Source organism: Rana temporaria, chromosome 2 (assembly GCF_905171775.1).
Source record: "Rana temporaria chromosome 2, aRanTem1.1, whole genome shotgun sequence".
In the NCBI taxonomy this organism is placed as follows: Eukaryota; Metazoa; Chordata; class Amphibia; order Anura; family Ranidae; genus Rana; species Rana temporaria.
The window spans coordinates 516,509,100-516,522,872 of record NC_053490.1 but is presented as its reverse complement, the minus strand read 5'-3'; the positions used below and the strand labels follow the sequence as shown (position 1 = coordinate 516,522,872).

Here is a 13,773-nt window from a genome sequence, read left to right as displayed (position 1 = left end):
TTCCTGCCTGCTTTTTTTCTCCCTGAGGATCATGGCACTGGTTTCTAAGGGGGGGGGGGGGGGGCAAGCGCCCTCCCTTGGCCTATGGAGCGGACGCCCATGATGATGGGTTCCACTTCTATCAGCCATGAACAGAAAGATGAGGCTGCAGTGGGAACAAGATGACCTAAACTGGACACATGAAGATTGGTACAATGTAACCTGGTCTTATGAATCTTTATTTCCATAGGTATGGTCCATAGGGTCAAGACACTTTCCTCTTGGATTTCTGGGCTAACACCACAGGTCCTCTGCTGCATCTCAAGGCCCGGCCTAGGGACCCACCTGAAACCCCAATAAAGTAAGGCCTCACAAGTATCCATAGTAATGTATAACTCCTGTCCTGGTGAGCAAATTGAAGGTCCCGGGGACCCTGTGTGTGTGAGAAGTGCTTCTAGGAGGGCCCATTTTAGGCTTAAAACCTCCTGAAATATACAAGTGGGCAGAGCCAGGTCCCTGGTCGGCACCCTGGCTTGAATATTATAATACGACATATAGGGATAGTTCCGTCCTCTATGTAAGGCCTCCTACACAAGTTCTGGCCATTATAACCTCTGATCGCTAGGGGGAATTTACATACTTTCTTCTTCTTAGTCTCAAAAAAAAAAGTATCATGGACAGTACTCAACTGTATTGTTGTAGGTGAACTAATAATGTGTAGTACCGCCTTACCGCTGGGTGGAAGATGTGGGCTAGTGTCTCAATCTTTCATGGTTTAAGACACCCAAAAAGCAGAAATAGAGGACAGGTGTTTTGATATAGAAGCTGGCGCTTAAAGGGTGGCCTCCAAATAGATGCTGGTAGTGAGAGAGCAACCAGACAAATCTATGGCCCTATAAAAGGAGTCACAGTCCTTGTTTCTCTTACATCTGGTGTCTGTCCCTCTGTAAGCAGACAAAGATACCCGAATTTGTGTGAAAATAATTCGTATAAGGTCCAGATGGCAGCTCTGCCCAGTTCTTCTGCGACACTCTTTTCACTCCTGCTCCACCCTAGATCTTTGGGCCTTCAACACATGCTCCAGGCTGTGTCAAGGCCCAATCAGCAGTACTCTACACAAACATCCCCCCAGGGAGGGCCCCCAGGGGAGAAAGCTCACTCTGGGAAGGCGTTCCCAACCTTTATTATCTTCCCAAACCATACTGCTGAATAAGGACTTCAGGGAATGGATGAGTCAGATAAGTATTCATAACAAGGTAATTGCCCTTCACATTCTGCTTACTGCAACCTCCTTTACAGTAATAGGCAGAAGCAATCAACCCACTGAGCTTAGGGACAGTGGCGGCTTTTGGGGGGGGGGGGGCGCAAACAAACTGAAAAAATATCAATTGCAGCTTCTGTGCCATTAAACACAGCCACTGTGCCATCAAACGCAGCCACTGTGCCATCAAACGCAGCCACTGTGCAATCAAACGCAGCCACTGTGCAATCAAACGCAGCCACTGTGCCATCAAACGCAGCCACTGTGCAATCAAACGCAGCCACTGTGCAATCAAACGCAGCCACAGTGCCCATCAATCGCAGCCACTGTGCCCATCAATCGCAGCCACTGTGCCCATCAAATGCAGCCACTGTGCCATCCAATGCAGCCACTGTGCCCATCAAATGTCCATCAAATGCAGCCACTGTGCCCATACATTTCTACCAGTGTGCCCATCAATTGCCACTACTGTGCCCCATCAGATGCCACCAGTGTTCCCCATCAGATGGCACCACTGTGCCCTATCAGATGCTGCCAGTGTGCCCCATCAAATGCTGCCAGTGTGCCCCATCAAATGCCGCTAGTGTGCCCCATCAAATGCCGCCAGTGTGCCCCATCAAATGCCGCCAGTGTGCCCCATCAGATGCCGGCAGTGTGCCCCATCAGATGCCGCCAGTGTGCCCCATCAGATGCCGCCAGTGTGCCCCATCAGATGCCGCCAGTGTGCCCCATCAGATGCCGCCGACACTTACCTGTCTCGGAGCTGGTCAGCGGCATCCTCCACGTCTTCTTCCATCACAGCGCCTGACGTTTCTGCCAATCAGGTGACCGGTAACAGACCCGGAAACCTGATTGGCTGAGAGGTGGATTCGGTGTTAGCAAAACAAATTCCTTTGCTAACACACAGCTGAGTGAACAGCGAACGCCCAGCATGGCGCCCGCTGTTCACATTTTTGGGCACCTATTAGAGCCGACGGTTCTAATCAGGCGCTTCCAAAAAAAAAACCCTGCCGGGGTTATTCAGGTGCCCGGTACCCGAAAAGGGTCTGGACACCTGAATAGGGGGTGTCAGCTGCGACCATAGATAGATTCATGCATTGCATGACTCTATCTATGGTGATTAGAGCGGTGCAGGAGAGAGGGAGTGGCACTTCTGCGCCCTTTATGGATGCACCACCACTGCTTAGGGAAGACCTGAAGAGCCTGAAAAGGGTAAATATCAGTTTAGGGTGGTTACAGTTTAGCAACAACACCATTTGATCAGGGTCCCAGCAACAAAGGGCAGGATCCCTACATTGGGGTGGATTGAGGTAGGGGCACGCAAAACTGCGTCGGCGTAACGTATGACATTTACGTTACGCGGCCGCAAGTTTTACGGGCAAGTGCTTGATTCACAAAGCACTTGCCTGAAAAGTTGCGGCAGCGTAGCGTAAAAGGGGCCGGCGTAAGCGCGCGTAATTCAAATGATCCCGTAGGGGGCGTGGATCATTTAAATTAGGCGCGTTCCCGCGCCGAACGTACTGCGCATGCGCCGTCCCTAAAATTTCCAGACGTGCATTGCGGTAAATGACGTCGCAAGGACGTCATTGGTTTCGACGTGAACGTAAATGGCGTCCAGCGCCATTCACGGACGACTTACGCAAACAACGTAAAAATTTTAAATCGCGACGCGGGAACGACGTCCATACTTAACATTGGCTGCACCTCCTAATAGCAGGAGGTGCCTAACGGCGAAAACGACGTACGCAAACGACGTAAAAAACGACCGCTGGCCGCACGTACGTTTGTGAATCGGCGTAAGTATGCAATTTGCATACTCTACGCTGACAAGTACGGGAGCGCCACCTAGCGGCCAGCGTCAGAATGCACCCTAAGATACGACGGTGTAAGAGACTTATGCCAGTCGTATCTTAGGCTACAGTCGGCGTATCTAGCTTTCTGAATACAGAAAGTAGATACGCCGGCGCTACTTAGCAATTACGCGGCGTATCTATGGATACGCAGGCGTAATTGCTTTCTGAATCCACCCCAGTGGCTATATTATCGTAAAGAATAAGTATCATTACTTCTTTCACTGTTCTGTCCCCTATGGGACAAAGTCTTTGTCGTCTGGGCAACAGCCCGTCCAACAACATAGTTAGGAAGGAGATGGATGCTTGAAAACAGCCACGACTTTTAACTCCAAGCGCTTTCCTGACTCTGTGCACAACCTTGGCCCCTCTGACATATCAGATTAAGCAAATTGATCATGCACTGCTACAGAAAACACAAATATAGATATCCTATGTTCTGTCAAATACTCCAACCCGTCAGAAACTCCAACCACGTCACTTCCGGTTTCTTTAAAACAACAGAAATTGGATATTTTTACGAATTTCTGTTTGGATACAACACCGGCAACCGAATACAGTCCGGTACTGGATGATTTAGCTATTTTGACAGCACAGCGGCTAACGAAGACAAAGTTGTCGCCGCCATTTTGTTGGCTAATATCAGTGCAGAGTAACAATCTCCGCTGATAATAGCGTGCACCAAACTCCATTCGGTTTCCTGGTGTTGTGTCCAAACAGGAATTAATCAAAAACTCCAATTACTTATGGTTTAACCACTTCCTTACTGGGCACGTATACCCCTTCCTGACCAGGTGAAATTTCAGCATCTGGCACTGCGTCGCTTTAACTGACAATTGCGCGGTCGTGCGACATGGCTCCCAAACAAAATTGGCGTCCTTTATTCCCCACAAATAGAGCTTTCTTTTGGTGGTATTTGATCACCTCTGTGGTTTTTATTTTTTGCACCATAAACAAAAAAAGAGCGACAATTTTGAAAAAAAGTCAATATTTTTTACTTGTTACTATAATAAATAGCCCATTTTTTTAAAAAACATTTTTTTTCTCAGTTTAGGCCGATACGTATTCTTCTACATATTTTTGGTAAAAAAAAAAAATCGCAATAAGCGACTGGTTTGCGCAAAAGTTATAGCGCTTACAAAATAGGGGACAGAATTATTATTAATTTTTATTATTCATTTTTTTTACTAGTAATGGTGGCGATCTGCGATTTTTATTGGGACTGCGACGTTATGGCGGACACATCGGACACTTTTGACACATTTTTGGCGCCATTCACATTTATACTGCGATCAGTGCTATAAAAATGCACCGATTACTGTATAAATGTGACTGGCAGTGAAGGGGTTAACACTAGGGGGCATGGAAGGGGTTAAATGTATTCCCTGGGTGTGTTCTAACTGTGGGGGGAGGGGGGTGACTGGGGGAGGTGACCGATGCTGTGTCCCTATGTACAAGGGACACAGATCGGTCTCCTCTCTCCCCTGACAGGACATGGATCTCTCGCGCGCCCTCTAGTGGCCTGAAAGAGCGGAGGACGCATATATGCGTCCTGTCAGAGATTTAGAACCACCCTGCGGCCGCACATATTTGTATGGCTGTCGGGAAGTGGTTAAAGAAACAGGAAGTTAAGTGGTTGGGGTTTCTGACAAATTGGATAATATGATAGAACACCTGCACACAAGATTTAGTATCAAAAAGCAAACGTCAGACTGGTTAGCAGTAAATAAACCCAATACATAGTCACGGGTTAGAGTAAATAAGTAAATCTCAATCGCAGATCATTAGACAATATCATTAGGCTATAGCAGCATTGAATGGAGTTCTACGCAGCTAAATTAGTGTAAATCAGGTAATAAGCAATAGCATTAGAAAACAGCAACAGCAATGATAATCAATACTGTGATAACTCCCCTGTAAACAGGAAGCTATATCCACTTTAGAGTGCACTCTATATATGAATGACTACGGTGAAATATAAGGCTCCCAGAGAGGCACCTCTTACTATGGAAATAGATACAGTTCCTGTAGAACAGCTATTTGAGTGACCGGGCCTTAGTGATAGTTTTTCAGCCAGCTAGTGTTGGGGCCCAGCCTTTACAGTGGTGCACATAAGCAAAGGCCCAGTAAAGTGTGCATTTGCTTATGTGCACCACCGTAAAGATGTAGATGGCCAGTCCCTAAGTACTTAGTCCCTTCTGGCAGTGATAGATTAATGGCAGCAATGTACTCTCACCAGTCCCAGCAACAGTGATTACGCTGTTCAGTCAGCTCACTTCTGGATCTTCCTGAAGTGACTCCGGTAGCGGGTTGTTGTAGCGGGTTGATGTGCACACAGAAGTAGCAATGCGAACATCTCTGTCTCCTCACAGCAAAGATAAACTCCCCCAAGTATTCAGCACAGGAAAATATAACCTTTACTCCTCCTTATACCTGGCTTTCCTTGGTAATAGTCCGTTAACTGTCATAGTAAAGTTTTATTTCACGAACTACAACTCCCATGAATCAATCCTCGTGTAAGCGATATGCTGATAGAGGCAGAGAGCAGAATGAGATATAGGGCCAGATTCACAAAGAGATACGACGGTGTATCTCCTGATACACCGTCATATCTCTGAGTTCTGCCGGTCGTATCTATGCGACTGATTCATAGAATCATGTTACGCATAGATATCCTTAAGATCCGACAGGCGTAACTGTGTTACACCGTCGGATCTTAGGCTGCAATTCCAGGCCGGCCGCTAGGTGGCGTTTCGGTTTATTTACGCAACGAATATGCAAATAAGGAGATACGCCGATTCAGAAACGAACGACCGCCCGGCGCTTTTTTTTTACGTCGTTTGCGTTCGGCTTTTTCCGGCGGATAGTTACCCCTGGGTCTATGAGGCGCAGCCAATGTTAAGTATGGCCGTCGTTCCCGCGTCACGATTTACAAATTTTACGTCGTTTGCGTAACTCGTCCGTGAATGGGGCTGGACGCCGCTGTTCACGTCGAAACCAATGACATCCTTGCGACGTCATTTAGCGCAATGCACGATGGGTAAATTTGCGGACGGCGCATGCGCTGTTCGATCGGCGCGGGAACATGCCTGATTTGAATAGTACACTCCCCCTAGCCGCGGAATTTGAATTCCGCCGGGGGATTTACGATACGACGCCGCACGTTTTGAGGTAAGTGCTTTGTGAATTACCCACTTGCCTCAAAAACTTGCGGCGGAGGATCTTAAATCACATAGGTTACGCGGATCTAAAGATCCGCTAACCTATGTGAATCTGGCCCATAATCTCATCAGCTGCTTCTTCTTTCACTGTCCGGTCACAGGCTGGAGGAGGGACAAGACCAGCAATTAATGCTGAACTGCAGCAGAGAAAAAACAGGTCTCCTGTTCTGCCAAGCAGAGCTGTGTACATCTCAGAACTGGATGAGTGTAAACACAAATCCTTTGACAGGTAATACATTTCCTTTTATGTGTATTTTATCTTTTCATTTACAGCAGCAGTTTCACTGTAGTGTAGATATAAAAGCATAAGCGTGCTTTCAAAAAAGTTTATTATTTCATTACATTTTTACCCATTTGTATTATAAAAAGTTACTCACAACAGGGAGGAGGAGTTCTAGGAGGCAATTCATCACTGTGGTTCGTAGATCCATTGGGGTGGAATGGACTTGGCCCTACATTGATACCTAGACATGAAGAAAATGATTTATAGTTAGAGACATAATTACAGGATAGGACAGAATGAGAAGCAAAAAGAAGATCCAATAGACATTGAAAGTGGGCACCTAGAGGTGACTTATTGGTGGAACTACGTTGTAAGACTATAGCAGTAAGTATGGGGTCCAGGTCATGTGGTGGCTGATGGGGGGGCCTGAAATGAGTAATGGTGGGCTGAAGGCAGCTACCCTTATTGTGTTCTTGGATCCAAGACATCCTGCTGAGTGGCAGGTGGTGCCCTGATGGTGGGTTGCTGAGTATACTGTGATTCAGTCCACTGAGTCTGGCTGCATATATTTTAACTGTGGGCAGCTGAAGCTGCTGCCTGTTCACTTCCTGGATTTACATACAGGCACACCTCCAGCTCTGCAGCTCTCTTTGGCCCTCTTATGACTCCCCCTCCCTTACTGGCAAACTCTCATGAGAGAGAGAGAGAGCTGTGCATGATGTCATAAGCCTAGGCTAATGACCAGACAAGAAACAGGAAGTAGGCTGTATAAGGCCCCTTTCACACAGGGCGGATCAGTAATGATCCGCCTCCGTATGCTCCGCTTGCTCAGGGGGGATCGCTCCGTTGAACCCCGCTGAGCCGGTGGATGACAGAACGGTCCCCGCACACTGTGCAGGGACCGCCCTGTCTTTTCTCCGCTCTCCCCTATGGGGGGATCGGATGAACATGCACCGTATGTCCGTGTTCATCCGATCCGCTCTGCAGACGGAAGAAAAAATAAGGTTTTCTTCCGTCTGCAAAATCGGATCTTTGCGGAGGCGGACGATTACAAAGGGACCAATGTATTTCGCTTTTTCATCCGCAAACGGACGTGTGAAAGGGGCCTAAGGTATTTACTGGCAGAAAAGTGTTTTACTATCCAAAGTTAAAACAACAACAAGGGCAGAAGATTTAATAGAATGAAAGATGGAAAAATGACTGAAGGTCCGCTTTAAATGTATTTAAAAAAAAACACAAGGGGCCAGATTCTCAGTGGAGATACGACAGCGTATCTCTGAGTTGCACCGTCGTATCTATGCGCCTGATTCATAGAATCAGTTACGCATAGATTTCCCTTAGATCTGACAGGCGTAAGTCTCTTACGCCGTCGGCTCGTAAATGCATATTTACGCTGGCCGCTAGGGGCATGTACGCTGATTTACGTGTCGAAATATGTAAATCAGCTAGATACGCGAATTCATGAACGTACGCCCGGCCGAGGCAGTACAGTTACGCCGTTTACGTTAGGCTTTTCCCGGCATATAGTTACCCCTGCTATATGGTGGCATAAATGCGGCGTACCAATGTTAAGTATGGCCGTCGTTCCCGCGTCGAAATTTGAAAAAGTTACGTCGTTTGCGTAAGTCGTCCGTGAATGGGGCGTATTAGGAGCAATGCACAGTGGGAAATTCCACGGACGGCGCATGCGCCGTTCGGGAAAAACGTCAATCACGTCGGGTCACAGAACATTAACATAAAACACGCCCCCCTGTCCCACATTTGAATTAGGCGGGCTTACGCCGGCTGATTTACGCTACGCCGCCGCAACTTACGAAGCAAGTGCTTTGAGAATACAACACTTGTATACAACACCGTCTAAGTTGCGGAGGCGTAACGTAAATCGGATACGTTACGCCGCCGCAAAGATACGCGGATCTACGTGAATCTACCCCAAGCAGTGTAAGTACCTGAATTCGACCTAATAGCAGCCTCTTGTACTCCATGTGCGCGCGGGACAAGGAGTCAATCAGTTGTGCTGCAGTGTAAGCCCCATGCTGATAGGTGCAGAGAGCAGAATGAGATACAGGGGATGATTTACTGAAGCCAAATAGACTGTGCACTTTGCAAAGTGCAGTTGCTCCAGAGCTTGGTAAATGAGCAGAAGCTCTGCTGACTTCCATCATCCAATCAAGTGCAAGCAAAAATGCTGTTTTTTGTTTTCCTTGCATGTGATTGGGTAGCCTTTGCAAAGTGAATTTACTATGCTCTGGAACAATTGCAAAGTGTATCATTTTGCTTCTTCTTTCACTGTCCAGTCACAGGCTGGAGAAGGAACAAGACCAGCAATTTTTGCTAAACTGCAGCAGAGAAAATTCAGGTCTTCTAGGGTTGCTCTGTGTGGTACAGTACACCTGTAAGGGGCCTGGTGGTCCCCAGGGGCCCGGATGGCATCCCCCTTTATTTATTTTTTTTCCGTCAGCACCCAAAGCCCCCGACCTCTAAGGGGCCCGGTGGTCCCCATGGCCCTGGATGGCATCCCCCTTTTTTTTATAATTTTTTTTTTTTATATATATATTTTATTATTATTTTTTTTTCGTCAGCACCCAAAGCCCCCCCCCCCCAACCTCTAAGGGGCCCGGATGGCATCCTTTTTTTTTTTCGGTAGCACACAAAGCCCCCCCCCTGACCTCTAAGGGGCCCGGTGGTCTCCAGGGCCCCGAATGGCATCCCCCTTTTTTTTCTTGTTCGTCAGCACCCAAAGCCCCCCCGACCATAATTTGCGGCAGCAGCACCCCCCAGCTTCTCAATTCGCAGCGCCCCACCCCATTCTCAAGACGCGGCCCCCCCCCCCCCTGCTCTCTGCTCCAGGGGGCCCATGCCTGAAGCTGTGTAAGGGGCCCCAAAATTCCTGATGGCGGCCCTGCAGCTGTGTAAATCTCAGAATTGGATGAACAGAAACACATTTTTTTCTGTTCATTTAGCGATTTCACTGGAGTGCAGATTTGAAAGGATAAGCGTGCTTTCAAAAACGTTTACTATTTAATTTACATTTTTTACCCATTTGTATTATAAAAAGTTACTCACAACTAGTGTTGAGCAGAATATGCCATATTCGATTTCGCGATATATCTCGAATATATATTCGAATATTCGAGATATATTCGCTAAATTCGAATATTCGTGATATTTTATCGAAATTAATTGAATGCGATTTTTCGCTATTGCGAATGCGAAAATAATTGCGATTTTTTAATAACTGCGGTAGGAGCGCTCTGATTGGCTTAGAATATTCGTGATATTTTATCGAAATATCGCAACATGCGAATGCGATATTTATTGCGCAATTTCGAGATATGCTGGAGGAGCGCTCTGATTGGCTCAGAATATTCGTGATATTTTATCGAAATATCGCAACATGCGAATGCGATATTTATTGCGCAATTTCGAGATATGCTGGAGGAGCGCTCTGATTGGCTCAGAATATTCGTGATATTTTATCGAAATATCGCAACATGCGAATGCGATATTTATTGCGCAATTTCGAGATATGCTGGAGGAGCGCTCTGATTGGCTCAGAATATTCCTGATATTTTATCGAAATATCGCAACATGCGAATGCGAAATTTATTGCAGATATTTCGAAAACTGCTGTAGCAGCACTCTGAAATCGAATATGTATGATATTTTAACCAAAATACATATTGCGATTGCGATTTTTCGATCGCGCATGCGCAATTGCGCGAACAACACGCGACCATTTCCTGGAGCCTTGCCAGTTTCCCAATATTACAGCAACATGGTGGGAAGCAATTTCTCAAAGTCTGAGGAAAAGTTGCTGATTTGTGTAAGTATTTTGACCACTGTTATTTCATCATCTTCAACTGCATTTAAGTCTAGTTTAAAAGTTAGTATATATGATCAGATATTAGTATTTAACCAAAAATGTGTCTCCTGCTTTTACAAAACTACAAGTCCCAGCATGCCTGGACAGCTGCAGACACCCTGGTTGGCAAATGTGTATTTAGGCACTTTTCCTTGTTATTTAGCATAATGAATTTAAAATTTTTTTGGACATAGGACGTATGCGAACGTCCTGACTTCAGTGTCCTCAAGGCCCAAGGACGTTCGAATACATATTGCCCTTTAGATGTTGCAGAACTACAACTTCCAGCATGCCTGGGAATGCTGGCACTTCTAGTATTGTAAGTTCTGCAGGCCCACATTTTTCAGGCCTTTATGCACGGGTCTCTAAACTGTGGCACCCTAGATGCAGCAAAAGTAAAAATCTTAGCATGCACTGAAAGACCGTGGCTGATGGGAGTAGTAGTTTTGCAACAGCTGGAGGTGGACTGGTCTTGAAACCCAGAGTTAGGTAACAAACCCGTAGTGTTTTGCAACCATTCTGCCTCCAGCTGGTTATTTTCTGTTGAAAAGCCTGTGGCGTGCAAAACACAACCCAAAAACTCCACCCGGTGCAAGGAAAAATTTGCACACACCTAAAGAGTGACATCACAAAAAACTGCGACGGTTGCATACGTCAGTGGTCCTCCGAAAAGGTCCCGTCTCTGACCCCCCGGGGCGTTAGGCTCCTAGGCTCCTGACAGGGAAAAGAGTTACTGTGGTCCATACAGCCGAAGCCATATGGACCCATCTCGGTCCAAGCAGCGCAATCAACACGCGAACAACACGCGACCATTTCCTGGAGCCTTGCCAGTTTCCAACTTATGATCGCAGCGCAATCACACAGCAACATGGTTGGAAGCAATTTCACTAAGTCTGAGGAAAAGTTGCTGATTTGTGTAAGTATTTTGACCACTGTTATTTCATCATCTTCAACTGCATTTAAGTCTAGTTTAAAAGTTAGTATATATGATCAGATATTAGTATTTAACCAAAAATGTGTCTCCTGCTTTTACAAAACTACAAGTCCCAGCCCAGCCCAGCATTTAAGTCTAGTTTAAAAGTTAGTATATATGATCATATATTAGTATTTCACAAAAAATGTGTCTCCTGCTTTTACAAAACTACAAGTCCCAGCATGCCTGGACAGCTGCAGACACCCTGGTTGGCAAATGTGTATATTGGCACTTTTCCTTGTTATTTAGCATAATGAATTTAAAAATTTTTTGGACATAGGACGTATGCGAACGTCCTGACTTCAGTGTCCTCAAGGCCCAAGGACGTTCGAATACATATTGCCCTTTAGATGTTGCAGAACTACAACTTCCAGCATGCCTGGGAATGCTGGCACTTCTAGTATTGTAAGTTCTGCAGGCCCCCATTTTTCAGGCCTTTATGCACGGGTCTCTAAACTGTGGCACCCTAAATGCAGCAAAAGTAAAATTCTTAGCATGCACTGACAGACCGTGGCTGATGGGAGTAGTAGTTTTGCAACAGCTGGAGGTGGACTGGTCTTGAAACCCAGAGTTAAGTAACAAACACGTAGTGTTTTGCAACCATTCTGCCTCCAGCTGTTTTTTTCCTGTTGAAAAGCCTGTGGCGTGCAAAACACAACCCAAAAACTCCACCCGGATGCAGTGAAAAATGTGCACACACCTAAAGAGTGACATCACAAAAAACTGCGACTGGTACATACGTCAGTGGTCCTCCGAAAAAGGTCCCGTCTCTGACCCCCCGGGGCGTTAGGCTCCTGACAGGGAAAAGAGTTAGCAACGCATATCTCCCCTATACGTGTATCCTGTGTTGTTAATAATATATTCATAATTATGCAAATGATAATGGCTGCTATATTTATGCAAAAAAGGTGGCGACCGAAATGGCAGGATATAAAATCTTTCATGTTACCCCTGTCATTGATTAATAAGGCGAGAATGCTTCCAATTGTTGAATAGCATACATTTACGTCATATATCCATAAGGCTGTCAACAGAAGTATTACAATATACTTTGTTCTTCATCTTGCAGAAGTTCCTGGAAACAGGATATGATGACCTGCGGCGGCAGCCACAGAAAAGGGCTGTGGTCAGCGCCCTAATCGCTGACTTTGGCGGCCAACATGACCACAAGGCCATTGTTAAGAAGTGGTCTGACCTCAAGAGGCGCCAAATGGGTAATGTCAGACGTCTTCGGGCTAAATATCATCCAGGTAAGTTATTGTTGACAGTTATGTTTTTTTTTAAAAAAGTGTATTTTGTGCGTGAACTCGAAAGAGAGAGGAGCCGGCCTGCAGGAGTTGGGAGGCCTCCCCCAGAGGCAATCTGCCACCTTTCTCCATGCCCCGGTTGGCAATGGCGGGTGTGAGGGGGTCCTCCCAACCCAACCTCGCATAGCACACCCACCAGTGGCGGGGCTGAGACCACCAAACTCAATTCACAGGTAGCCGAGAGCGGGATCCGAACCCCTAGCTGCAGAGGTGAATCAGTTGTCAGTGCAGTGGCAATCGCGTGGAGCCACCGCAGCTCCTTTGGTGACAGTTATGTAAGGTCATATGTAATTCATGTAAGGTCAGATGTTGTTAACCAAGATGCCATGTTGTGCTAACATATATCACCACCGGCCAAGGTATTCATAGTACTGTTGAAAAAAGACATGGGGCAGCAGACAGGAACACAGAAGTTATGTGGGAACATAATTTTCCCATTGCTTTGCATGGGACTTTAAAGAAAAACCCCGACCATGGCAAGTGGGGGTGGGTAAGGTTTAAACCACCTATCCTATGTTTGTGGCTGACATATAAGTAACCTGTGTGCCAAGTTTCATATAAATATCTTTAGCCGTTTGTACGTGATGCTGGAACATACATACATACATACATACATACATACATTTATGCACACACACACGTTGAGTTTTATATATATAGATTACCACTAAATTCCTGTGTTAGGAGTGGGGTTGTTATAGTAATCCCGTGTGCTCCATCAGGCCCTTTTTTTAACATGAGATGGTCTGAACAAAACAAAGGAGACAAAAACAGCTCATTTTAACATGGTTGCATCCCAGCTCACGCTCAGTCCCCTGTAGTGCCCACAAGACCCTTTAATATAACATTGTCCCATTGGTTAACTGTCTATATAAATCAATTTGTATTCATATACAATACAGCACAGTACACAGAATTTGCATACGTCATTAGAAAACATTTTTATAATATATGAACATTGTGTTATTATAGGAGCTCCAATGCCAGTTGTCCGCGCCAAGCGCAGAAGGCGCCAGGCCGATGAGGAGGAGGAGGAGGATGCGGCAGAGGAGGATGCGGCAGAGGAGGACATGGATGAGGAGGAGCAGCCAGGG

At 46.2% G+C, this 13,773-nt stretch overlaps 1 protein-coding gene across 1 annotated transcript in view; it reads right to left on the bottom strand.

The window, feature by feature from the left end:
* Positions 1 to 13,773, bottom strand: part of UMODL1 (uromodulin like 1) — a 110,473-nt gene that overhangs the window by 48,650 nt on the left and 48,050 nt on the right. The window contains exon 8 of the mRNA XM_040339026.1: positions 6,689 to 6,775. Coding sequence (XP_040194960.1) covers positions 6,689 to 6,775 — 87 coding nt within the window. The remainder of the gene's footprint in view (positions 1 to 6,688; positions 6,776 to 13,773) is intronic.